Source organism: Diadema antillarum, unplaced genomic scaffold (genome assembly GCF_040938485.1).
Source record: "Diadema antillarum isolate AM-2024a unplaced genomic scaffold, OU_Dant_1.0 scf00000071, whole genome shotgun sequence".
Lineage (NCBI taxonomy): Eukaryota > Metazoa > Echinodermata > Echinoidea > Diadematoida > Diadematidae > Diadema > Diadema antillarum.
In genome coordinates, this window is record NW_027270960.1 from 9,971,911 (window position 1) to 9,997,587 (window position 25,677).

General features: G+C 39.0%; 1 protein-coding gene across 1 annotated transcript; it reads right to left on the reverse strand.

Annotated features, from left to right (window-relative positions):
* Positions 1–24,256: 24,256 nt before the first annotated feature.
* On the reverse strand, positions 24,257–25,402 carry LOC139717072 (neuromedin-B receptor-like). The gene has a single exon (XM_071628580.1). The coding sequence runs from the start codon at positions 25,400–25,402 to the stop codon at positions 24,257–24,259; it is 1,146 nt and encodes a 381-aa protein (XP_071484681.1).
* Positions 25,403–25,677: the final 275 nt, after the last annotated feature.

The following is a 25,677-nucleotide window of genomic DNA, read 5'->3' on the forward strand; positions in this document are numbered from 1 at the left end:
ATTGCCCACAGAGAAAAAAGAGCAGCTCAGTGACAACAGCACGAAAGTGAGTTTAGGTGCACATGTTTTAGATAGCTTTCAAACAAACCAATAATAATTTATGAAATTTAAGGATGGCTTTGATGAATATAGTACAAATGAGTATCATGATCCTTACCTTTTCTTTCCCTGCTTTTTTTTTTGCATACGAATTCATATTTCCTTGTAAAACATTGCAGTGCTACTCGTTTTCTAAGAAAAAGCTCACAATACCTAGAAAAGGATTAGTTACTCCAGTCGGGAGTAGACCTACAGTGTAAGATGACTACACTTGTGCATATCGACTTTCGCAATCTTTTCAGTAACATACGTTTAATTGCAACCCGAAACATCCCTGATTTATTCTCTCTAACACACACACGCACACACACACGCACACACACACACACACACACTTTTCCTGTGATCGCAAAGTTTAAACTAAAGTTGTCAGTGCTTGGTTATTGATTCTCAACGGAACTTTAGTGACAAGGATATATTATTATTTTCTTGTAGATTTCATGTTGAAATTGGATGTTTTGTTCAAGAATTGTATTTAATGAATAATTATTATCATTATTACCTAATCTTATCGGCGTACATGTAGGCCCTATACGTCTACAACGAATATCATTATGTTGTAGAAACCGATGACAATTCAAACCTTTGTTTTTATGTTAGGTCGAATCTTGATAGATTTGTTTTTGTTCCTTCTTTATCATCAAAGCCAATTGGCAGTAACCACTACCGGAACATTGCGTGGGACTAGAAATCAAATGCCATGATGAATATCGATATCGACATCAACAACAGAAGAAGATTTCTGCCCTTTTACAAAACAATAGATTAAGCTGTATCCATTTTCCCAGACTCTGCAGAGAGAACTTTAAAGTAAATTTTGTCCTGCAGACGATCGCGTCTCGTTCTATGTATCGATTGACATGATATCAACCACTAATGATCGAGCAGGGATTGGCGTGACCGCGAACCGACGTGCCCGTTCGGACGAGTTCGCCATCGCTAATCATAGAAAATGTCGAAATAGCTGGCAGCATCTGGTTGTTAGATTTTGACCAGCTTTATTTACGGTCTACTTACGCTGGGTTTGGGAGCGTCCGTGCCATCTTTTTCTCTCTCTTATTTTTTAGGGGGGGTGGTGGTGGTGGTGGGGATTGGGATGGTTTGGAGTGTTATCATTAATTTCCATATATTTAGCCTTTATTCCTTTTCGATACAAGCCCAGAAAAGAATCCCGCGTTCAGGATCATATTCACGTAACGATGGTTTAACGTAAGACGAAAGGTAATACATCATTGTACATAGAGGAGATGACAAAAAAAAAAATATATAATACATAAATCACTTCAAGAAGTAAGCACTGTCATTTAAGACTACCAAATTGGCACTTTAGCATTTACTACAGTGGAGTTTGCGCCTCAAAGCTTTGGAATGACAATTTGAGGATAAATGATTTCTGGATAATGTTTTTACATCACCTGAAAATATCAAAGTGTCCCTGAAATTTGTCGATGATGACGTTTTATAGCTGAAGACTTCTGGCTGTAGAACCGTCTGAAATTAACTTTTCAGAAGTTATATGGCGTCTTATCGAGCCATACAGCCCATGAGTTATACAGCCCACGAGTTATACTTCTCACGAGTCATACAGCCCATGATTTCGACACTATGCAAACAAGGCCCACGAGACCGACACATTAAGCCCCGTGTTGTATCGGTCGAACTCTTGAGCTGTTTTACCCAGTGATGGGCTGTATGACTCGTGAGAAGTATGACTCATGGACCTGTTTTCAATGTCGAACTGGTGGGCTGTGTGACTCGTGGGTGTCGGTCTCGTGGGATGACCCCATCAAATCTTTCTGATTTATGATGATCCTATTACAGTTCCATTGAGACTTGATAATCTAAATGGACATGTTTTAAACAAAAACAACTTATAAATCCGTTTTACCAGTTGGTTGCTACTTTCAGATCTAAGGTAGACGAGCTTGGCGTCGGTCGCAGAGAGTGTTGTCATACTATACGACCGTAATTGCGATACCTGTTCCTGGAATGGTAATACATTCCTGCACTTTTCAGAATCAGTAGTGGCCCTTGATACATTAGTCCCTACACTTCATTAAACTTTTTGTCTAACATTAATTAAAGAGTTGTTGTTTTTTCGTTTCTAACTTTGTTATCTGTATTCTGCTTGTGATGTAGATGTAACATGTATGTCACATTTCTCATTTCCTTTTAAAATATTTTAGTTATTTCCCTGTCGTTGGTAAAGATGATATGGCACATACATATTTTATTATTTATCATTATTATATTTTTCAAATAACAATTTTAAAAATCAACCAGAATGTAATCAGACTAGATTGAATAACCTGACCATTATGTCGACCAACTTAATGGACGTGTACATACACATCTTATATTTGCCCAAGTGATATATCAATAGATTTAATTAGTATCATTAGTGAATTCACCTTGAGAGTTCCAAATGATGTAGTTAATAAAAAAGAAATAAATATTTCAAACAACATGAAATATCTATGAACAATATCTATTTCAAAAAAGCATCTATATTATAAACAATCTAATGAATAATAGATAAATATTAATATCATAACATTAGAAAGTAGAACTTCGGCCTTAGGAGATTTATTGAAAGGGATCAACGAGTTCGAATGGTATGAATGGATATTGTAAGTGTTATTATACTTTGACAGAGTGTACGTATTATTGTTAACATTATCATCATTATCATTATTCTCATTACTATCATATTCACAGTACAATTATGTGAATGATGATAATCAAAGACACCGATTACTGCTTCCAGAATTGGTATTATCTCCTTACTCTACGCTCTTTAATTATGTGATTACAAATGTGACCCTGCACCTCAAAACAAAAAGTCGTCAGACATGAACTTTTAGTTAAGACCATATTCTGAAAGAACAGACTTTAAGCTTTAAAATGATGTATAACTCAAATCAAATGGACTCTCCTAACCTATCTAAATATTGGAAAGAAAGCACATACTCAGGAAAAGTGTGAACTGAGAAAAGAGGCTCTGAAGTACAGTGTCTTTTCAAGCGCTTAATCTTTACCAAACCGTGCTGGCTGTGCGATGAATGGGACAAAAAACAGGAAGTAAACCACCTGAGTAACAACAATGAGAAGATTATCAGATTAAACTGAAATTAAGCATGCCTCATTAACACATTCTGTCCATAATCAATGCCAACTTTCAAAGCATTACCACTATCATTTCAAAAGTTATTACAGTTGAAAGTGAGGAGTGTGGACAAGGTTTTTCAGAAATGAAAAAGGGATTCTAAAGACACACCTAATCACACTATTCTACCAAAACTGTTCGAGATAAACTGCTAAAAAAAAACCACACTTTCCTGCCCGTTTTATGATACCAAATTTTAGCATAATGTAAAAGAAGACCCGTTCTTTCAGAAGATATGAAAAAGTCAAGTTCGGCTAGGTTGACCCATTTCACTTATTTTCAGTCCTCACGCAAAATCAGTGTGTGCGACTTTATGTTCGTTTTGAGGTGCACGGTCACAAATATGGTTAACTTCATTTCCACAGGCGTATCACAAGAACTGCCCGGTCCCGATTCATAAAGCTTGTTATCAGTAACAACTGTCACATTCCAGACAAATTTGCTCCCAGCCAATCAGATGCAAGGACTTCAGCAGCTTATAACAACTATCGTAACTTGTTATTGGTAACAAGTTTTATGAAATGGGGCTCAGACCACTACACAAGTACGCTTTTCAAAAACGTCCAAAATTGTTCAGTCTTCGTGATGTTTGTTGACCTCCTGATCTTTTAAATCCTGTCCATGGATTATGCAAATTCTTATTTTGTAAATGTGCACGACACTTCAGTTTCAAAGCAAAGTGTTTCTGAACGTTTGCTTATTTCGGGTTTGTTTTCGCCCACCATGTCAATTGAAAACGTCCATTTGACTTAACCTTCCTTTATTGATTCGGCTTTAGTGCAGAAATGCCTCATCTCCTGCACTCCTGTTTGGATCAAAACTTCAAAACCAATTTCATCAGGACTGCTCTTATATCTGTTTGTAGGATTTGTGTGTATGTTTGTTTGTTCGTTTTTTGTTTGTTTTTTTTTATACCTGGAGAGATTCTATATCATTTGAAGTTCTATATTTTTGATCTAACAAACAGAAAATCAAATGTTTGACGTCTTTACCAGAATTTCGTGATCACGGGTCACACACATTCAAACACTCACTCACACACTCATACACACACACACACATACACACACAAACACACACACACACAAGGTTGCCATCTTCTATCATCATTTCTGTATGAGATTCCAGTAAGTTATTACTTTATTACAGTGAAATGAATTCGTATCAAACAAGAGCTTGGCGTCTTCAAAATTTGTAGTTACAAAAATTAGGAAATTTTGTTCTACATAGTTGCATGTTTTTCTTTGTTGTTATTTTTTTCTAAAAGGTGTAAAATCGAGCGCTATTTGTCAGTTTGGCATTATTTATTAATAATTGTCGTAGGCCTCGTTCTCAAACTATTGCGCTCGCCTTTATTACCCCCTCAATATTTTCTCTTACATCATTGTACAAGATATTTGATTCTCCGTCTGCAAATGTTTGTGTTTTTAATACACGGAGTTCGGCGCAAAATAATTACTGGCCACGCGGTCATCGAGGTTTTGCGATCCGTTCAATCAAAAGTCATCTGCAAATGCAATCATTGGTCCCACAGCTTCACCCGCCATCCTTTTCACCATCGGAGAAGGAACATGCGATGGCATGAGGTTGCAGTTATCCATACACTGTACTGGCAGGATAACATAATGTATTCGGACGTCTGTTTCAATTCGACGCGTTTATTATTTCGAGAGCTCGGGGAGGCGTTCGTCCAGATTATGTGGTCATTGTGACGTCAGGCTGGGTCGATAGTGTTCCTCATCCAGTTACTGGGAGTCAGGGTATAGGGAGCCAGACGTATTCTGCAGCTATGAATCCAACCCCAAATTGACAGGCAAATAAAGCCGAACGTTCTCACTTGTTCTTTGTTATTCAGATGTTATTTTAATCTGTGGATGACCAACATGATTCTCTAGCAATCCGCCTGATTAGAGTTGAAAACAAAACAACAACAACCATCATTACCTTGAAGAATTAACTTATAACAGTTAGCTACTTTGTCAGTTTTCTCATTAGCTTTGTATAGTAGAACAATTTATCCATTAAGAGATCGAGGCTATACGGTTATCATAAGGTGCTATCCCACTGTTCAAAGGGGAATTTTGGACCAGACTAGAGTAAGTCTGAAAAGAAAAAGTCTACAAGCACATTAGTAATGATTTCACCAAAATCAAATAAAAAATGAAGGAAGTTAATACATTTTACATTCATTAGATTAAAGAGTTTTGATAATTTTCGCAAAACGTTTTTGAACAATAAAAACAATATGGAAATGCATGGTTAGTTCATAATTTCAACAGCTCACAACCTGCCATATGATTAAAAAAAATTGTTTGCTGTTTTTTTTTACATCTGACTTATCATAATCTTGAATTTATTCAGCCGGGAGAAACATTAGATTTTGCACTTCAATAGCAGGAGAATTGAAATTTAGTCATTCTTTTTCGTTGTTAGTGTATGAATATGTGGTCCTGCAGCAAAAACAAGCATTAATGAATAATACAACTTGACTATGAGAAGGAGTGATTGTGGTAAAGCATATTATTTCGATTCAAGTTTGATTGAAACAAAAGGGATTCTGGTATCATCTAAGCTTGATGAGAGTCCGTTTGAAAACTTGAGAATAGAGAGCCTCCATTTCTAGAGTTCTACGTCGTTTGGATCAGCTATATTAACCCCCATGGGTGCAGCATTGATTTCCTGTCCATAAGTATATCCCTGTATATATCCCTGTATATTTGTGTCTTTGGGGTTTTTTTCTGTATTTTTTCTCTATATTTCGGTTATTTGTTGCACCCGTGCTCCTCATATCAATCTGTAGCTCGAATTTAATTGGGACCTACGATTCACAAGCTTGCTTTTTAGTAGGTTCCTTCATATCTCTTTAGCATTCATTCCCATATTCCAACTTTTATTGATCGACTACTATGTGTTATATGTTTACAGTATTCTATGTGTGTTTCCTAGTTGAACATCATGTATTATTCAATTTTGTTACATTCGATGTATTAATTTTTATACTATTCATTGAGAAATATGAAAATAAATGAAATGAAATAAAATGAAATGAAATAAGTATGTGTGTTAAATTTGTGTACAACTGACTTATTAGCTCCGAAAGGGTTACTCAATTGTTAAATTCTCCTTGCCTAAATGGCTGACTCTCTTTGCGAGTGTGGGGTGATTTTGAGGTGACGGATCACTGAGACAAACTGCTGGATTGACTACTAGTATACGACAGGAAGACGAGGGAGCGAGGGTGCCTCTTTCATGATTGATGGCCGGGGAAACTGCCTGTTCCTCTGAAGAAGAAGAAAAAAGACATAAAAACGAGAAGAACGAGTTACCATTACCACAGTTCGGCCACGTACAGTAAATTTCCACGTAATTCAATCAGGAATATTATGCGCTCATTCCTCGTCGTCAAAATTCAGCAAGACTTTTTAGATCGATACTCTGCAGAAACGTCATCCATCCAAATGGAAGTAGGCTATTAATCAAGAGCCAAAGATTGGATGACACGATCATTTTCTTTCACTTCAAGTCTTAGTTTCCTCTTCTACAAACGAGAGCAGATCGGAGATGAAACACCAAGATAAAAATGCAACTGTAGAGTCGGTGAAAATTTGAAACATAATAAATTGAGAATTTGAACACGACCTCTGAGGACTTCTGAGGACGAATTCTTGGTTACGGAAAACATTGTTTTGATAGGGGTCGTCCAAACAAATTTGCAATAATGGCTGTTTCTTAATGTTTTCTAAACGAGAATGACTTGAGAAGGTGACACGACATTTGCCCCTGCGACAATTACTCCGGTTCTCCAAGGACTTGTTAGGGATATGTTTATGGATAGGTATTATGATTGGCTTAGCGTGTAGATATTTCTTGGGAGCAATTGGCGCAGGAGCAAAATGATGTGGAACTACAAATTTTATAGCATGTTATCATTAAGCGATTCAGATTATGTTTGTGTGCGTGCGTATGTGTATGTGTGAGAGAGAGAGAGAAAGAGAGAGAGAGAGTGTGTGTGTGTGTGTGCGTGTGTGTGTGTGTGTATGTGTGTGTGTGTGTGTGTGTGTGTGTGTGTGTGTGTGTGTGTGTGTGTGTGGTGTTTTGCAAATATTTACATCTTGATATTCTTCACAGTCATACTGAACACTGTTTCATGATATCTCTTACATTGTATAAGGCAATTGTAGATTAGCGAGAAGAGTTAAACTTTGAGTCGAATGCCTGTTTCCATTTTGTCCGAAATCTTCACATGGACTAGCAGTTGCTCTTCATGTAAAAAACTAATGTTTCTGTTAATGCATGCGTGTGTGCACATGATGCACATCCTAATCTAGAACTGCCAAACACAATCATACGCATACAACCACACATCCTCTTACATTATTTTGCGATACAACTCGGCAACAACTAAGCAACACAAACAACTCAGCAATACTAACAACTCGGTACCACAAATATAAACATGCCGGACACGCACACACGCACACAGTTTGCAATCCCTCATGTACACGTTAAGTTATTCATAGTGGGTTTTTTTCGGCATCATACTACAACGACAATGCTCTTGACACAATCAATCTCTGAACGCGGGAGGTGTACCGAATACCTAGGCACGGATTTAATAGAACCATATTTACTAAACTAAAATAAAACGGCGTTTATAAATATACAGTGTTTAACACCTTGCATATCTACAAGTTATAAACAATCAACAACTGCAACATGGTGAATAAGATCCTTAGTCACGTTAGTACGATAATGGATTAAATTCCATTTAAATTTATACAGTCATTCATGAACATTTTAACATCGCTGATATCGAGATAACATATCTTATTCAATGCGTGATGATCTCACATTGCACTTGAACCTATGTATGTACAATTTATTACAATGTATCAGCTTAAAAAAAACAACAACAACACACATTTACATTAGTCATGTCATAGGCCTGTGAATATGTAAACACAGAGGCATTGCGAGTATGGGGTAATATACAAAGTCCCATCAAAATCTCATCAACCAAGTACACTTTTTTTCTGCAATTTCTGGAGTTCTTTTTTTTTTTCTTGCAATTGAGATAATTGATAACTCGGGGACATCATTTATACAGTGGTCGGGGGAAATACTTGTTTTCGCAGATATTTGCCAGCAAACCGACTCGCAAAATCACCACAAGAAAATCTTGAGAAGAATTTTATAGAGAAGTCGATACCGCCAAGAATGAACTTTTCACGAGTAAACGTCTCCCCGCCGTACTTTGCCAGAAGATGTGTGAAATGACTTATCGATTGCTTTTCTCAGATTTCGCATGTTGGCACATCAAATTGAGGAAAATGGGACAAGGAAAAGAAGACATGATAAAAGCTGATAGTGTTTTTCTTTTCTTTTCTAAGTGAAACGGAGATGCTCGCAAAGATTGTTAATATGTATTGACAGCTGGAATATCTACAGAAAAATGAAACCAATCAATAACTTATTGTCCTTATTTTCGCACAAAACTGATGTATCAAATGCTTCAAGCACTTCTCTCTAATTTCCCCCGCTTCTTAAACTTTGTATAAAACAAAACGTAAACGATACAGTATTGATAATGATAACCTAATTCCACTGAAATTCTATTTCATTTTTGATTAATATATTGAAAGACAGCTGTAATTCCGTGATCATCCAGGGAATATGAAATTACTTTAATACAATTGCTCCTTTCATTCTTACGAAAGCGACATTTTCCAGGAAAGTAGAAGGACCTGCTAGAAAAGCGGTAACAAGCCCCCCAAAAAAGTATATGTATATATATATATATATATATATATATATATATATATGTATATATATATATATATGAGATATGAGATATGATATCTTTTGCATATATTATGATATATATTATATATATATATTGCCCTGATATATTTACAAAAGACATTTATCTGTAGTTCATCAATTGATAAACCCTTTGAATGCTGTGAGTGACAATTGCCACAGAATAACCGATATAATTGTACACATTGTCAAGAGTCCCTGGTACAGAAAGCCTTAAACGAGTGAATGTTGTGACTAAACAGGAATATAGTCTCATTGGACGATACAATGGCGACGTACTAAATCGCATGTGTTATGTTCACACTGCGTATAATGGAGGGTCTCGTGCGTACCTATGGGGGAGGGGTCTTTTTTAGCTTTACGTCACAAGTTGCACGTGGTTGGCTTGAAAGCATTCAATCCTTGGCAATTACCTGAAGGGTAAGAGAGAAAAAAAAATCCACGTTTGTTTTAGATCTACATTTCGCTTTCCTGCTGCACATTTCTATATTTGGACGTTTCTGTCCAATTTTAACCCTACTTCTCACATTCGTTTAAAGAAGGAATGTTTGCTTGTTTGTTTGTTTGTTTGTTTGTTTTTTGTGATAGTCATATCCAAACCGCAAAGTAAAGATCTAGACATATTTTGTTCTCCCAGATTGTAAGTCTTTTTTCTCGTCTGGTTGTTTGTTTGTTTGTTTGTTTGTTTGTTTGTTTGTTTGTTTATTATGATATAATGCGTTCCAGGTATTGCAACAAACAAACAACCATACTCAATTAATCAATCAAACAAACAAACAAACAGACAAACAGACTACGCTCTGCGACAACACAGCTCGATGACGAGATAAAACACTTCGTAAAATAATGCTCACTTAGATTTCGTCAATGAATGGCCGTTGGCCGTTGATCTAATCTGCCTACGACGTGACGTGCATTTTGCCTTCACTGAGTATGCAACAATCACGTCAAATTTGCGTTTAAGGCAGTGTTCCCTGGCCTCGTTTCTCCTTGTGTTTAATTCTTAGTGGATCTTTTCGTTTTCTTTCTCAATCGATTTGTAGGCCATAGAAGCCCGGGAGCCGTACACGAATGCAGACTTAACAGCATTGGGTAGATGCTGCGGGCTAGCTATACCGAGATTGTGTGGGAAGTCCCAGAAAAGAAATGAAGAATGGAAGAAAATGAAGAAGGAACTGCGTTATGCAAGAGCACCCAATATTCGTCTGCGGATCCCTCAGGAGTGAATTGATCAAGGTATAGCAGTCGTGTAGTCAGGATTGCACTATTTTTTTTTCTTTTTTGGTTTTAGAACAGCAATCCGAGAGCTCATGACCCACTTCGATTCATTTGGGAAAACTGGACTTGTTTAGAAAAAGAAGAAGAAGATTTCTGCTTTCTTATTTTTTTTCCCAATTTGCGCAGAACAAATGATGCGAGATATAAGGATGCCACGACTTCGTTGAGTCTGGGCGCATTCATTCCCCGGCACGTTGGGGTATTGCCTTTCATCGAGGCGATGTGAGAGTAGCAGGGACACCTAATCGCTTGGTTTACCCCTCGGAGAAACTTTAGGAGAAAAGATTGCCAACCAAAGCTCCAGACATGGCTTTGGTCACGGATGATATTATACCATGACGTATATAAAGTACTCTAATCAATCAAATCACTAAAGTTATCCGAGGACCATTGAGTAGTAACACTTGTTGTTTATGAATGACGAAACGCCCAAGGGTGTTCTTCTGCACACACGTCACTTTTATCAGGAAACAACAGAACTCTCGTTCGGTTTCATCCCGTAACCTTTAACGGGATTTTCTTTTCTTAGTTTTAGAGGCATTATAAAAGCGGGGAGTAATTAAAACTGAGAAGGATTAACAAACAGGAACAAGAGGATATTACTCTCAATTGGTCAAACAATAAGAGTTAAGAAACTAGGAGAAAGAAATGATGTCGTATTCAGTCACAACATTGCATCGCAGCTATACAGTTTGTCAGGGTTATAGGAGAAAAACGTTATTTTTCTTATAAGAGTCAGTCCTATGCTTCAACAAAATATGTGTGTATTCTGTAACTTTCAATAACTGCATACACGTATACCCCTGGTATAATCATTATTTAGAGTAACATCAGTGTACTGGGCTTGAAGGTACCAAGTATAGCGTCAAATCACGTCCAACTCTAAAATTCCAGAAGTTCCCTTTAGTAATAGAGACATTTATTATTCTGTTTGTTTTCCTGCGTGATTACAGAGTGGTCGTTGTCCGAAAAGGCCCATAAACGTCGAACATGCATAAACAACGTCAAAATACCCTTGCATTTACTATTAAAAAAAGCGGACAGATTGCAAACTACTGTTACATTATTTCTTTTTCGGATCAACGAGATATTCTTCGTAATAATGGACTTGCGGATTAAGGAATATCATTTTCATTTTCTTATTCAATATTCGGAATACCGAACCTGCGGAATAACGAATTGTAACCGTAAGAAATACATTACATTGCACCAGTTGACACTAATCACTTCTAGAAGAACTAGAAACGGAAATAAAGATATGACTTGTTGATCTTCTAAGTCATTCTTGATTGTCGTGGTAGGCATTACGTTACTTCTCCAATGTTTCTTCTCTGTGTTAATCAGAAGTGAAAACTTCAGCAATCTATTCTAACCCTTGTGAAAAAACGTGGAATATTTTTGAAGCGTAGATTTTTTTTTCTTTTTTATAAACGCTTTTAAGTCAAATAGTGACATATCGCATTTCCAACTTGCAGTGCGTCTTTTACTGATATACGCCAAGCAATTTGATTCGTGCGTAATGCCCGATTTGGGAAGCCCAAATCAGGCGGTTTATAAGTGCAGTGTTCCGGTAAACCGAGTGTTTGGAGAGCGTGTTAAACACGCGCGGGAAACCAGCCGCATGGATCATCGGGGATGTACTAGTGTCTTCTACAAACTACCCCAATGTTTGCTGAAGATCCTCCGCGCTTCACACCTGCTCGCACAAACAGGGTGAAAGTTGCACTTGCCGTGGTTACTGCTTGGTAACGAAATACGGCGGATTCACGAGATTCCTTGTGGTTTTATCAAACATTCCAATTATTCAGCCTTTCGGGAAAAATCCAAAATTGAACTGTCGCAGTATGTTAGATAAAACTATAATTATTCTTCGAATGACGACACCTAACTTTGAATCATCTAGCCTCGGAATCCCAAATCAGCCCTTTAACCTTTCTCTGACTATTTACACAAAGATTCGTTTTGTTACACTTAACGTCTCCGTTTGACCAAGTTTGAAATGGGGTTTGTCTTTCCGGTGTCTGCAGGACACGCATAATGTAACACTTTTCGCACTCCAGTGGAACCTCTCTTCACCGGACCTCTTTCTAAGCCGATCAATAACTCTCTGTCCATCTATCCATCCATCTACCTCCTTCTCTCTCTCTTTCTTTCTCTCTCTCTCTGTGTCTGTCTCTCTCTTTCTCTCCCTCTGAGGAGAATATATGTAAAAGGGGTTCTGAGGCATTCCGTATTCAGCGTCGTCCTACATTGGGAACGCCCGTGGCAGCAAATCAATTGGTCATTATTCATTCAACGCAAAACTGTTTCAACCGTCGATTCCAACGGAGTTGCACTCCAAAGAATGGAAAAAGCAGCTATGACAGTAACTGAAAGCAATATATGTAAAGTTCTTTCCTTCTCTAAATATTTGTGGAATCAGTTAAACTGATTAAGAATAAAATTATCTATCAGAGTTTCCATGTATCTACTTGCTTCATATGAAAGTCCCAACATGTGGCCCAAATGGACATTAAAGGCATAATTTACCATTTGCAGATGAAACAAAAACCCAGCACTAGTGCTTTAAAATAGTTCTAAAATGTGAGTTAGGGATAGAAACAACCACTGTAAAACTTTGAATCCGTATAATCGATGTCAAGTATTGTTAAATACACAAAATGTGATTAATAGGTATAATAAAAATGTTTCCGGACTAAACCGTCTACTGTTACGGTTTATTGAGACAAATAGTGATATCTCCTTATATTTTAGGCTTTATCGCGAAAATTTTATATGATAGGATGTTTTGTGGTAACATGTTGATACGCATTAAATGTCATATCTTGATTTTTTTTTAAATCACTGACATTCCCAAAGGTAAACAGGGCCTTTAATGTTACCAAGTAATGTCAGTGTCAACTGAGGAACACTGGAGTATTATGTCGGGGTGAATGAGACGGTGCCATGACATTTGCTCCTGCGACAAAGGCTCCCATGATACATCTGCACGCTATAAGCTAAACATAAATCCTACCCACAAAACATAACCCTAACCCTAATCCTAATCCTCACATCAACTAAACCTAAAACCCTAACGCAACCTTAACGCTAACCCGAAGTACTTGAAGAAAATAAGACTGGAGCAATTGTCGCAGGAGCAAAATGTCGTGTCACTGTTTAAGACATTACGCATAGCACAAGCTAGAGGTATCTGGCTTTACTTTGACTCAGTCGGACTTGTACAAACATTACCAATACATACATTCGTCAGTACCATCGGCTATTGTCATAATCTTTTCCAAACAACTAAGTTATTTCAATCGATTTGATCTTATCACGTCCTTTTTTAATTCGTACAGTTTACCATCGTGGAAAACACACATGTGTATAGGTATATTTACATAGAGAGGTGAGAACTAGCGAGAAATGTTTGCACACACGCATCGGTACAATCTTGTTTAAACATTATGATGCGTTCTTTCCATAATGATTTGACCACTTCAAGCAATTCATTCCAGTCCCCTCCCCCGTACGCTCATCAATTGTTTCACTGAACATCATCAAATCACAATTCTGCAGACAACGGTCACTGTAGCTTGATGCTCGCGTAATGATGCGGGGCGTTTCATATCTAAGATGATTCAGTAGAAACGCGACAATAATTGCCTTTGCGCATGCTTCGCGCAAACCTGTCAATGTTAATATCAATATCAATCATAGAACTGATTTAAAGGCAAGTCCCCCTTTGTTGTCCAAAACAAAACAAAGCACAGCAGACGTATAAATCTCGTATATTTTAATTCATGTGAATCCATTGTTGATTTTGCCAACTTTCCTAATTACATCATTTTTCGTATTATTACACACAAATGAAAGTCCCTCTGGGTATTGATCAGTAGTAATTTGATTTTTACAACCTTCGCGGTCTGTCAATAAATAGGCACTTTCGTGGTAAAGCCATTTTGTAAAATTAATAAACGTGTTTAATCGAAGGCGTCCACGTCAAATTAAACCCCGAAACAAATGTAAGCGCCAAGAAAACGGACCAATATCGCGCGACGTAGTTCAGCGCAAAGAGCATGTTGGTTTTCTTTGCTCAATTCTAGGGATTTTAGCACGATCAAGCCACCGCTCATAGATCTGCAACACCCTGCAGTCACGCCAATAAGATGAAAATCATATTTACTCGCAGGTCGAACAATATCTTGAGTTTGCGGAGCTGTATTTATTTCTTGCCTCTGGGTGAAAAAAAGAAAGAAAAAAAAAAACGTGTAGGAATCATCACCAGTCATATAGTCAGCCATATTTTTCACCGACGCCATTTCATTTAAAATCTGTTGAGCGGTAGGCAAAAAATGAATCTCTTCCATCTTACGTCTGGTGGAGAATTTGTTCCCCCCCCCCCCCCGAATGGATTTGGATGACAGAAAGCAACAGGATCGAGAAATGGAGAAAGATTCAGAAAAAGAGAGGTATAATTAAAAAGATGTAGTAATCAAGCTACGTCAAATACTTCAGGTGAGAATTTTGGTCGAGCCGCAGGTGTATTTTCCATATCATTACGAACGGAGGATCCCTTTACGCACTTGGCACGAAACATCGAATCACCACAATGACTGCTATAATTGGGGAGGGCGGAGAGAGGGAGGAGGGGTGGGGGAGTGGAGGGGAAAAATATCAAACATTCTACGCAGTAAAATAACGTTGAGAAAACTCGAACATTGCATTTGAAGAACATGACAGAAAAAAAAGAATAACAGTTTATGTTATTTTTGTTTTCTGGTCCTTCAGGATTTTACAGAGCGTAATGATTTTTATTTGTTTACGTTTCTTCATATCGTATTACTTTCAAGGACTACTATAACAAATCCAAACTGGGTTTTCTGAATACTTATCGTATCAGTTATCAGGAAAATCTCTTCATATTGTCAAGTAACTAATCGTCGCCATGTTCGCTACCGTGACGAATTTATCGACAATGACAGACTAATGTGATTTTAATCTTCGCTGATCATAAAATTCGATTATGGCATCGGCTGGCTGGCGGGCATTATCAGCATTATCGGAGCATTTCAAATTTGATTAGGACTTCACTGCAACAATTCTCATAATATACTCGTTTGAAGGGGAAACTATATTTGGTTTGTGATTTTCATAATCTAGAATGACGCAAATACAGCAGAGGAATTGCCTTTACTTACAAATTCATCAAATCTTCATATTTCCTTATTTGCTTCCCTCTCTCAATCTCGCTTCGGTGAGAATATAACGACATAATTCCCACACAATTACAGAAACGCAATTTATGGAAATTTGGTAATTACGACAGCGATATTTACAAATCTTGGAAGAAATAGTTATTCAATCAACCAATTAATGCTCAACGATATTCTGTCTGATTTGTTTTATACAGAGTCACACAAACAGCCGGTTATATTTCATGCTAATCCAATTTTACTCAAGTCCTATCATGCTAAGGGATATTAGGATTATTCAATTTTCCACAGGACTCGCACACCCCTACCCCTCAAAAAAAAGCGATTAAGATATTAAAAGAAACTCATTTAAATGAAATCAATTAAGGAAAGGTATTATGTCCCTTTGCCATGACCACTTCGAATAATTATAAAATTGGAGTTTGATCGTTTTCACAAATACAGCTGACGGATTCGTTTTGTTATTTGTCTTTTTACTACAAAATGCATGCACCTTTCGGGGATGAATGCAAGCACGTCAGTAAACATTTTTTCGTCATGAATTCTGAAAAAAAAAATCTCACGATTTTCCTTCATGATGCAGATAATTCTTTATGTAAAAGCTTAGAATTGTTTAAGGCAGATAGATAGATAGATAGGCAGATAGAGAGGTCGACAATCATAATATCTAAGATAGATAGAAAGATAGAAGGACAGATAGAAAGGGCATAAGAATGGTGAAAGAAAATCAGGCGGAGTTGATTTAACACCCCGTAAAGCCAAGGAGGTGAACAGGGCGACGGGAATCCGACGGTGAGATTAGTTTGAAAAGGGAAATTCATTTCCTAGATCTCTCCTCCCGCTAAAAGGCCCTACTTCCTAGTCGATGACGCCGTTTGAGAGCTGAACATCGCTGAAGTAATCCCGCCAGAATTTGAACTGATCTCCTGAGCCTTCATGACTTAAACATGAAAAGTTTACAGAGTCATCGTTACAGAGCTCAAATTTCGCACAGGTATTGCCATGTCCGATCCTGGTCGATCACTCGATCGTGCCACAATATCCACTGTGACCCCTTAGGGAATTTATGTCGTCCATCCTTCTCAAACATCACAGGAATTACCCGCGGATCATTCATGTCACAACCCTATCAATCTTGGAACTTGGAATAATTATAAAGAACATCACGGTACACCAACATAATAGTTTTCAGTACTGTCTTGGAGACATTCAAGCAAAGTTGTCATGACTTAAACTGTCAGCTTTCCTTTTCCCGCGTAGACTCTCCTAATTTACAAGTAAGCTTGGTTGAAGCTCTAAAGATGGAATTTTATTTCATCAGTCATTGGGAGTTTTCTTTGTCATATCACCTTTCTTGAGTCGATTTTGTGATAGTGCTATATTAATCGATGTTACCTAATTTACCTGGACTCGCTGCCTAACGAACGCTTGCTTATTTCACTTAATCTTTCATGGCAAAATTTGAATCATCTGTAGACATATCTGTCTTTCCTCACGCATGTTTGACAAGTCACGCAAGTTCAGCCAATTTTGCAAAGGGAGAGAAATCACCAACTTAGAGAATTGTGACATCAAACTGGTCTCGATATAATCGGAAGTGGTGTATACTTCTTCTCGTCATTTTTCTTTCGTTCGTTTGTTTGTTTGTTTTTTTGTGTTTGTTCGTTTGTTTGGATTGTGTGTGTGGTTTTTTTTTTTTTTTTTTGTTGGTTAGTCTTGTGTTTTGTTTTTTATCTCGTTGAGGACGATTCCCCAGTAAACTCTGGCAGCTGTCTATGGGACATGTGTGTTGTAGCAAAATCAGTCCGTCCTCAACGGGCTATTGTTGCATGGCATCTCTGGTAATTGGAGAGAGAGAAAGGGGGGGGGGGACCTCCTTGCCATCATGGCAACGAGAATCGTAAATCGCACACAAGATATCAGCATTATTATGGCTATTAAAGACGTAGCCAAGACTCACGTTGAGATCCACGAAACATACGAAAGAATGAACTGTAAACTACATGTAGACTATCGCTGGCGAACGTGCCCCGTTATGTGCTGCAACCAGTTTTCATCGACACATGCATGCAGCCCGATAGCTCCGGTAGGTTCTTGACCACTTGTCAGGGGATAAAACGCACCTTGCGAGGTAGGACAGTGACACCTGCCCCCCTCCCCCCCCCCCCGAAAAAAAAGAATAGTTGGCGACACAAAAAGAAGAATAAAATACATTCCGCTAAAAAGAGAAGACTTTTGCAGGAGTTTGCCCAAAGTCATGATGCATCTCTTCAAGTTTCCCTTCTGCTTGACGGCATAGTGGATAATAAAAGCAGAGCCCTGTTTCAAAAAGATTGATGTTACGATTGATCCTACTATTGATGCTATTCACAACAGTAACGCTCGATTTCCTAATAAATCTGTGCTTTGAATCAAACGCAAGTATCTTTATGAAACAGACTTAAAATCAGGATTAATCTTAGGCTCGATTCGCTGAGTTACGCTCAATACACTCAGCGTAAAATCAATCGCAACTCTTAAAAACACAGGTTCCTGGTTTCAGGGGCTTGATTTTGCTACACAACAAACATTTCCCATAGACATCTGCCCGAGAATACTCGAAACTCTTCCTCAACGGTTAAGACCGACTGATCTAATAGATACCATCTTATGTTCGGTCAAAAGTAAGAATATATATATATATATATATATATATATATATATATATATATATGTGACCGTGCACCTCAAAACGAACATAAAGTCGCACACACTGATTTTGCGTGAGGACTGAAAATAAGTGAAATGGGTCAACCTAGCCGAATTTGACTTTTTCATATTTTCTGAAAGAGCGGGTCTTCCTTTACATTATGCTAAAATTTGATATCATAAAACGGGCAGGAAAGTGTGTTTTTTAGCAGTTTATCTCGAACATTTTTGATAGAATAGTGTGATTATGTGTGTCTTTAGAATCCCTTTTTCATTTCTGAAAAACCTTGTCCACACTCTTCACTTTCAACTCTAATAACTTTTGAAAGGGTAGTGCTATACTGCTTTGAAAGTTGGCATTGATTATGGACAGAATGTGTTAATGAGGCATGCTTAATTTTAGTGTAATCTGATAATCCCTTTATTGTCGTTACTCTGGTGGTTTACTTCCTGTTTTTGTCCCATTCATCGCACAACCAGCACGGTTTGGTAAAGATTAAGCTCTTGAATAGACACTGTACTTCAGAGCCTCTCTTCTCAGTTCACACTTTTCCTGAGTTTGTGCTTTCTTTCCAATATTTAGATAGGTTAGGAGAGTCCATTTGATTTGAGTTATACATCATTTTAAAGTTTAAAGTCTGCTCTTTCAGAATATGGTCTTAACTAAAAATTCATGTCTGGCGACTTTTTGTTTGTTTTGAGGTGCACAGTCACATATACAGTATATTCACAGTCAGATATAGTCTATGCGTGAGAACACGTCGATGACAAAACGACACAGAAGATTCAGCTAAGTCAGGGCTAAACAAATTGTAATAGAAAATTATTGAGCAGCTTTAAACGATACCAACCATTTCGAATGCACAACAGGTTCCAATTTTAATAGGTGTGATCAAGATTTCTCTCGTTCACTCCAGTTGAAACACCAATGCACTTTGTGCTGAAATCATCCTCCCTCTCTCTTTCTCTCTCTCTCTCTCTCTCTCTTTCTCTGTCCTTCTCTGTGAATCAGTGGAATTCAGATCAGATCATTATGTAAAAGATGAGCCTGCAGCTCTCTTTGTAAAACACGCTGCAGCTTTAGGGTGGTGGCATTTTAAGTGTCTCATAATTCAGTTCATGGCCACAATGGAAGATTCATAAGTTCCATGTTCAGCCAGCCTAATCCGGGCGGCTGCCTTTAGAAACACAGATTCGACCATCGTTGTGAATGCAGGTTGTGTGCATTCACATCGCTTTTCTAGAATACCCAGGGGTTTCCGCCAGATAGGACGCTTCAAGTTGAAATGTACGTGTTTCTCGTACCATCATAATCCACTTTATGTTGTATGAATTAGTAATACTAATATCTATGGAGTAGATTTGAGATAAGAGCAAAGGTGGCGTTGATGGCACAATAAGCAGCAGTGGTGGTTGTATCACCAAGAGTACGTGTAACAATAACATTAGTAGCAGAAGTAGTTCTTGTACTACAGGTAGTTGTAGTAAAATTTCTGTTAGTCGTAGTTTAGAGCAGAACGAAGGAAAGATGCAAGGCATGATATAGAGTGACAGAGACGGGAGAAGGTTAGTAGAAGAAGAGCGACAAGAGAAGCTAATTCATTTTCCGACGTGAGGATGAAATGAAAGGAGACCAGGAAGTATAAGATGAAAAGGAAAGAACCAGTAGGAAAAAACAAGAAAGCACAAGAAGTAGTGGACGAAGATCAAATACGCCAAAAAGGGACATGGTCTCGAATAATGATTATGGATATTTTCGGTAGCAAAATTGTTTGGCCCAAACGCTCGTGCACTGAGTGCGTCTCACTTCCGTGGTAGTGGCAGATATAATTTGTCATCTATTGTTTAATGCTGAGTTTATTGTCCGATTCCTATACAACCGTGTAGGAGACAAAGAAGTAAGTAAATTTTTCGGCTCGCCTTCTCGTTGGTCAAGCTATCAATTTTTGATCGAAAATACCCACCTGTTCATGATTGATTCGCAATGAGTGTCATTGAGCAACCTATTGGGGCGTACATGATTCAGTTACCCCCTGGGCGAATACATCAGAACAACCTGGAAGTGAATAATGGTAATTTTGACCTTTATGTTGCAAAAAGGCAGTAATGAGATGTATACCTTAATGCCAAATATAAGGAGGGCATAATCTGTAATTTGGATCAGCATCAATTTTTGAAACGATGTCATTCTTAAAGACTACACCAAAGGAAATAAAGACATCATGTTTTTGTGTGCTTTCGTGGCGGTGCATTTATTGTTTGTCAGAGATGTGATTGATATACTCATAAAACAATAATTAACGAGCTAAAGACATACTGCTGACTGGCAGGATAATGGCTCTTTTGGGGTAGATATTTTCCCCAGTGAAAGGCAGACAGGACGAGTTTTAGAGCATGATCGGACAATCCGATTACCGACACACAGATCATAGTGGTTCGCCGACGGATAACACAACGATTTGGACAGCGAAAATATTGGCAACATCAACAGTAACAACAATAGTGGTAGTAATGCTCTGTAATCGCGAATGTTGATAATGTATCTCTCCTTCAGACTGTCAGAGAGTACCGTATGCCATTTATGTAGGCAGGCATATAATCATAATGATTATCAACCTTCAAAAACTATCCGGGCCCACTATCCAGAGGCTAGCTGGATCTACAGTTCGGACAGCCACCGGTGTCTCTTGTAAATGTGATTTACATGGTTCCTTGACAGTTGCTCCTGCGACAATTGCTCCCATGAAACGTCTACACACTAGGACAAACATAACATCTACCAACAAGTGAAGCCCTAATCCTAATCCTCGCATGAAACTAAACCTAACACCCTATCACAACTCTAATCCAACCCAGAGTCCTTGGAGAAATTAAGACCAGAGCAATTGTCACAGGAGCGAATGTTGTGTCACAGATCGGCAAACAATGTTAGGGCCCTTTATTGTGATCACAATAATCGTAAGACGCTCAAGACCAACATATTGTCATTGACATTCAATACACGCAGAATTCCGATGGAATGAAAGAGTTAAGAACAAAAAGTCATAGCATAATCTAAGTTGTGACGATGGTACTCAGGCAGTAGCCTACAAGTTGTAGTCATGGTCGTGGTGATGGTGGTGGTGGTAGTTTAGATCTAATACTATAGTAGTTGTACGACTTAACCTACTGCATACAAGAACCTGGTGGCATGTGTATTAAGTCTATGGGGATTTCATGGTTCAGCATGGAACGGGTTTAAACATATATACAAACAAACAAACAAACAAACCTTGCTGTAATAACATTTGTGTAAGGAAATGGGAAGATAGAAGGCAAAATACTGCTACAGTTCATTGACGCAATATATGTGTCGGTAGCTCTTGCTTGTAATGAAACACTGTAGGTCCAATATTGGGGGCTAGTCCGGGGACTTGTGGCTCACTTTGTACCAAATTGCTTCTGTGTGAGCGTTGGTGCCGAAAATGTACAAATAAATAGACTAATAAAAATAAATAGCTCCAAAGATTTCGGTACACTGTGAACCCTATAGCACCAAATCTTCAGGATCGAGCAAACGTTTGGGGTATATACGGTTGTCAAAGATATCCAGTCCATTCCACGGAGAACTCGTATGAACAGAGTTTAATAGCGGGGATATGTAAACAACCATAACTGACAGTCCAAGTAGAACCTTTAACATACTCGCCAAAAATTACATGTTTGACAACAGTCGGCAGACGTGTATCACTTTCATAATAACAAAAAAAAAAAACTCCAAGAAAAGACAAGAAACAGTGAACTTCCCCCACTGGGAGAGAAGGGAGGGCAATGTAACAGGTGTAAGTGCCAGAAAATGAGTGTTTTACCATGCACCACTATGTGCAGAGTTCCAAAAGAAGGAGCAATGTTACCACTGGCAACAGGCTACTCTGACAGTGAACAGGTGATGAATGATAAACTTATACGTGCTTGATGCAGAAAGGAACACAAATTATCAGGTTTCCAGAAGAATAGATGGGTAATTTGTTTTAAAAATAATCGCTGAATAATTATTCCGTTTCATAAGGATGCTGTTTAGATGTTACTATTATTGGACGCAGTCAAAAGTCATCCGTATACAATTTCCTCTTCCTCATGCAATAAAAACAGCAACTTCCTACTAGCACTTATACGCAGGTGTGTATTCTCTGTGCAGAACAAATTGCGATTCAAATATTTGTTCAAGAAAATGATTGAAAACAATTGCATTTGTCTCACACGCTTGCTGAGCTTCAGCTTTATAGAGTTACGTCCAGAAAAGTATGCACATTACAATTTCTAACATTAAACGTTTTTGCGCAGAGAAAATACGAAATGTTATCAAAGCAAATAATTTTGTGTTTAGGTGCTATATCAAACGTATGATTAACGGATGCGCATACTTCCAGATAACTCGCTGGTCCGAAAAAAAAAATATGCTTAGCCCTGAAGATTAAATAATTATCAGATGATAAATAGTTATCAGATGATACACCACTTGTTGTGTTGCATGTGATTTGTCTAACCTGTGTGAAATTTCGCAGACTTGTCAAAGTTGCAGCGTTGGTCAAAGTAATCGAATAGATCACAATAAAACTGCAAAGCAACCCCATGTCTTTCTTCAACATTAGGTAGCGACTCTTGAAGAATAAAAAAAAACCCGATAAAGATCAAAAGATCTTAAAAGTGTAAATCTTTCGGGAGAGAGCGCAAAATGCATGAGCTATAGAGCAGTTTTGTTTTTTTCAGAGAGCGACGTTAATAGACAGATGCTTGGCCAAACGAAAACAAAATAATGATAATGCTGACCTCGCGGCAAAGAAACACGTTTCGCTATTCATCTCGAATGTGGCATCGTACCAATTACTTATATGCTATAGAAACAAAATGTTCTTTCACATAGTACTAGCAACATTTTGACATGTAATATTATAAAATTTTAACCACTCATGACACCAATGGATCATAATGAAGCCCAATTCAAGATTACATCAGGCTGCAGTACATGTGGTAATGGTCTGGGTTAAACATAATCGCAGATAATGCCAACTCTTCAAATTGATACGTGACTTCGTGTTACTAGAAGCAATCACTACTTGCGCACAAATATAATCATGTGCATGATTACACAGAAGGTTTGCACAAGGTGAGCTTTGTTACGTCATGGGTGCACTGTGACATGCTATGTGTTGCAGGGCTTCGCTCAGCGTATGAGGAACGTATTTATACGCTACCTGTTGCTTGGTGCGACAAGAAATGCAAGCGTACTGTTAATGGTAAGCACATATCAATTTGTAAAGAAGTACATCATGATCATATCTGACATATCAACGCATATGTCACACTCTTACTGTACAAAATAGAAATACATTTCTTACCACAGCAATGAATGTCATGAAAAACTTACTTTACTGTATCCTATTTTGCTGGTGAAGCAAGTACTGAACTCGGCATAAACAAGCAACACACATTTCCAGTGTGCATGACACCATGAGGAGGTCATTGAACTTCCGAGCCAGATGTGTCACACCTCTCGTTGCTTGGCAACTCGAAGCCCTCGGCAGGACCACGTCATCGCTCGTTGCGACTCCGTGCCCACTCAAGCTAGTGGCGGAACCGTTCCACACTGAGCAGTTATTCAGTGTGTAGTGCTGAACATGGACAGAGACGTGGATGTTGGCTCCACGACAGAGATCCGTGATCAAGAGATAAATAAAACAATAACAATATTAACAGCACAATTCCCTAGGACTGTGGTCCCTTTGCCTTTGCGGTGAACCACGTATTATCAGCCTAGGTGTTTTTACTTCTCTCTCTTCCTATTTCTCTATTGCTTTCTCCACATATTCATACTTCAAAAATATCACTCCGTATACCAGCAATTGCATCTCCGTCTGTTTGTCTGTCTGTCTGGTTTTTTTTTCTACACACGCACTCACACACACACACACACACACACACACACACACACACTGTTTCAGAGGTCCTCCCAAACTGGCCACCTGTTCTAGTTCAGCTGCGACAGGTGGCTGTTACTTCGAGGGAGTTCGGTCACGCTGGTAGGTGAGCGCGAGTACGATGTGTTCCGCAGTGACATCATGGTCCAGGAGCGTGCCGAGGTTAGCTGGCGCTTGGCGGCGGTGGGGCTGCAGCTGGAGCAGGTGAACAGACTTCGCAGGTGGAGACGGTAATTGGAGCTCATCACGAAGAGGATGATGGGATTGAGGCACGAGCCAAGAATGGGCAACAAATAGTGCATGTCGAAGAGACAGTACATGGCCGGCTTGCCGAACACAACGGGGTCGAAACCGAACTCGAACCACAGCACGAAGAGATAAAATGGCAGCCAACAGATGGCGAAGCAGACTGCAGCGATGAGGATGATCATGGCCAGGCGAGTGCGGGATCGCATGCGCTTCTCGTTTCCTCCCTGTCGGACCCGCGACTCGAGCTTGAACGAGCCGTGCAGGAGGGCAACGGCGGTGAGGGTGTAGAAAACCGATATCACCACGAGTGGTATTAGGTAGAGTCCCACGAACAGAATCACGTAGTACACCTTGGTTTGCACACTCTGGTAGGGCAATCCGCATCCTCCGTGCTTTGTTGTCGTGAAAGCAACGGCAGGAATGGCAAAGACGGTGGACAACACCCATATCCCAGCTGCTAGGCCTATAGTCCTGCGGGTGGAGTTACTCTGGCGCTGCTGCAGCGGCCGGGCAATGGCGTAAAACCGATCCGTGCTGAGTGCGGTCAGCGTGAAAACAGACACTCCCTGTGATATGAACTGCAATGCGTTCACAAATCTGCACACTCCAAAGTTCCAGTCAAATGACCCCACCAGGTAATTGGCGATGTAGAACGGGACGTTGAGCGCGAGATATAAGAAATCGCCGACGGAGAGATTTAGAATGAGGAGGTTAGGTATGTTTCGCATGTCCCGATTTCTGAGCACAATGTAAATAAGTCCCCCATTGCCCAACGTGCCGACAATGACCGCACAGATCATAAAGATCGGAGCCGCGAGTGATAGCGAGGGATCCTCGTCTGCTGGTATGTAAGTCTCATTCGTGTCATAGCTGTAATTCCCCGACGCCAACTGCGAGTCGGACTCTCCGACACGAGCCATGGTGGGAACAAAAATGTTGCGGCACATGGCGCACGGTGGCGTCTTAAGCGAGACGTCGGACAGTGAAGGGGAGGGGGGGGGGCACAAATTGTTGTCTTCAGTAATGATGAGCAGCGGGCGACGAAGCCACGTGCGACCGCGAGAACCAATGCTGATCCGTCTGTAAAACGCTTAAATGATCGATATCAAGGCGGACGCAAATCCACGATTCTTATTGGTCTTAGAGATGCATACGTCACATTTCTCGTGAAAGAGAGTTTTTGGTCATAAGAGACGCATCTACCAATCAGACATTAGAAAAT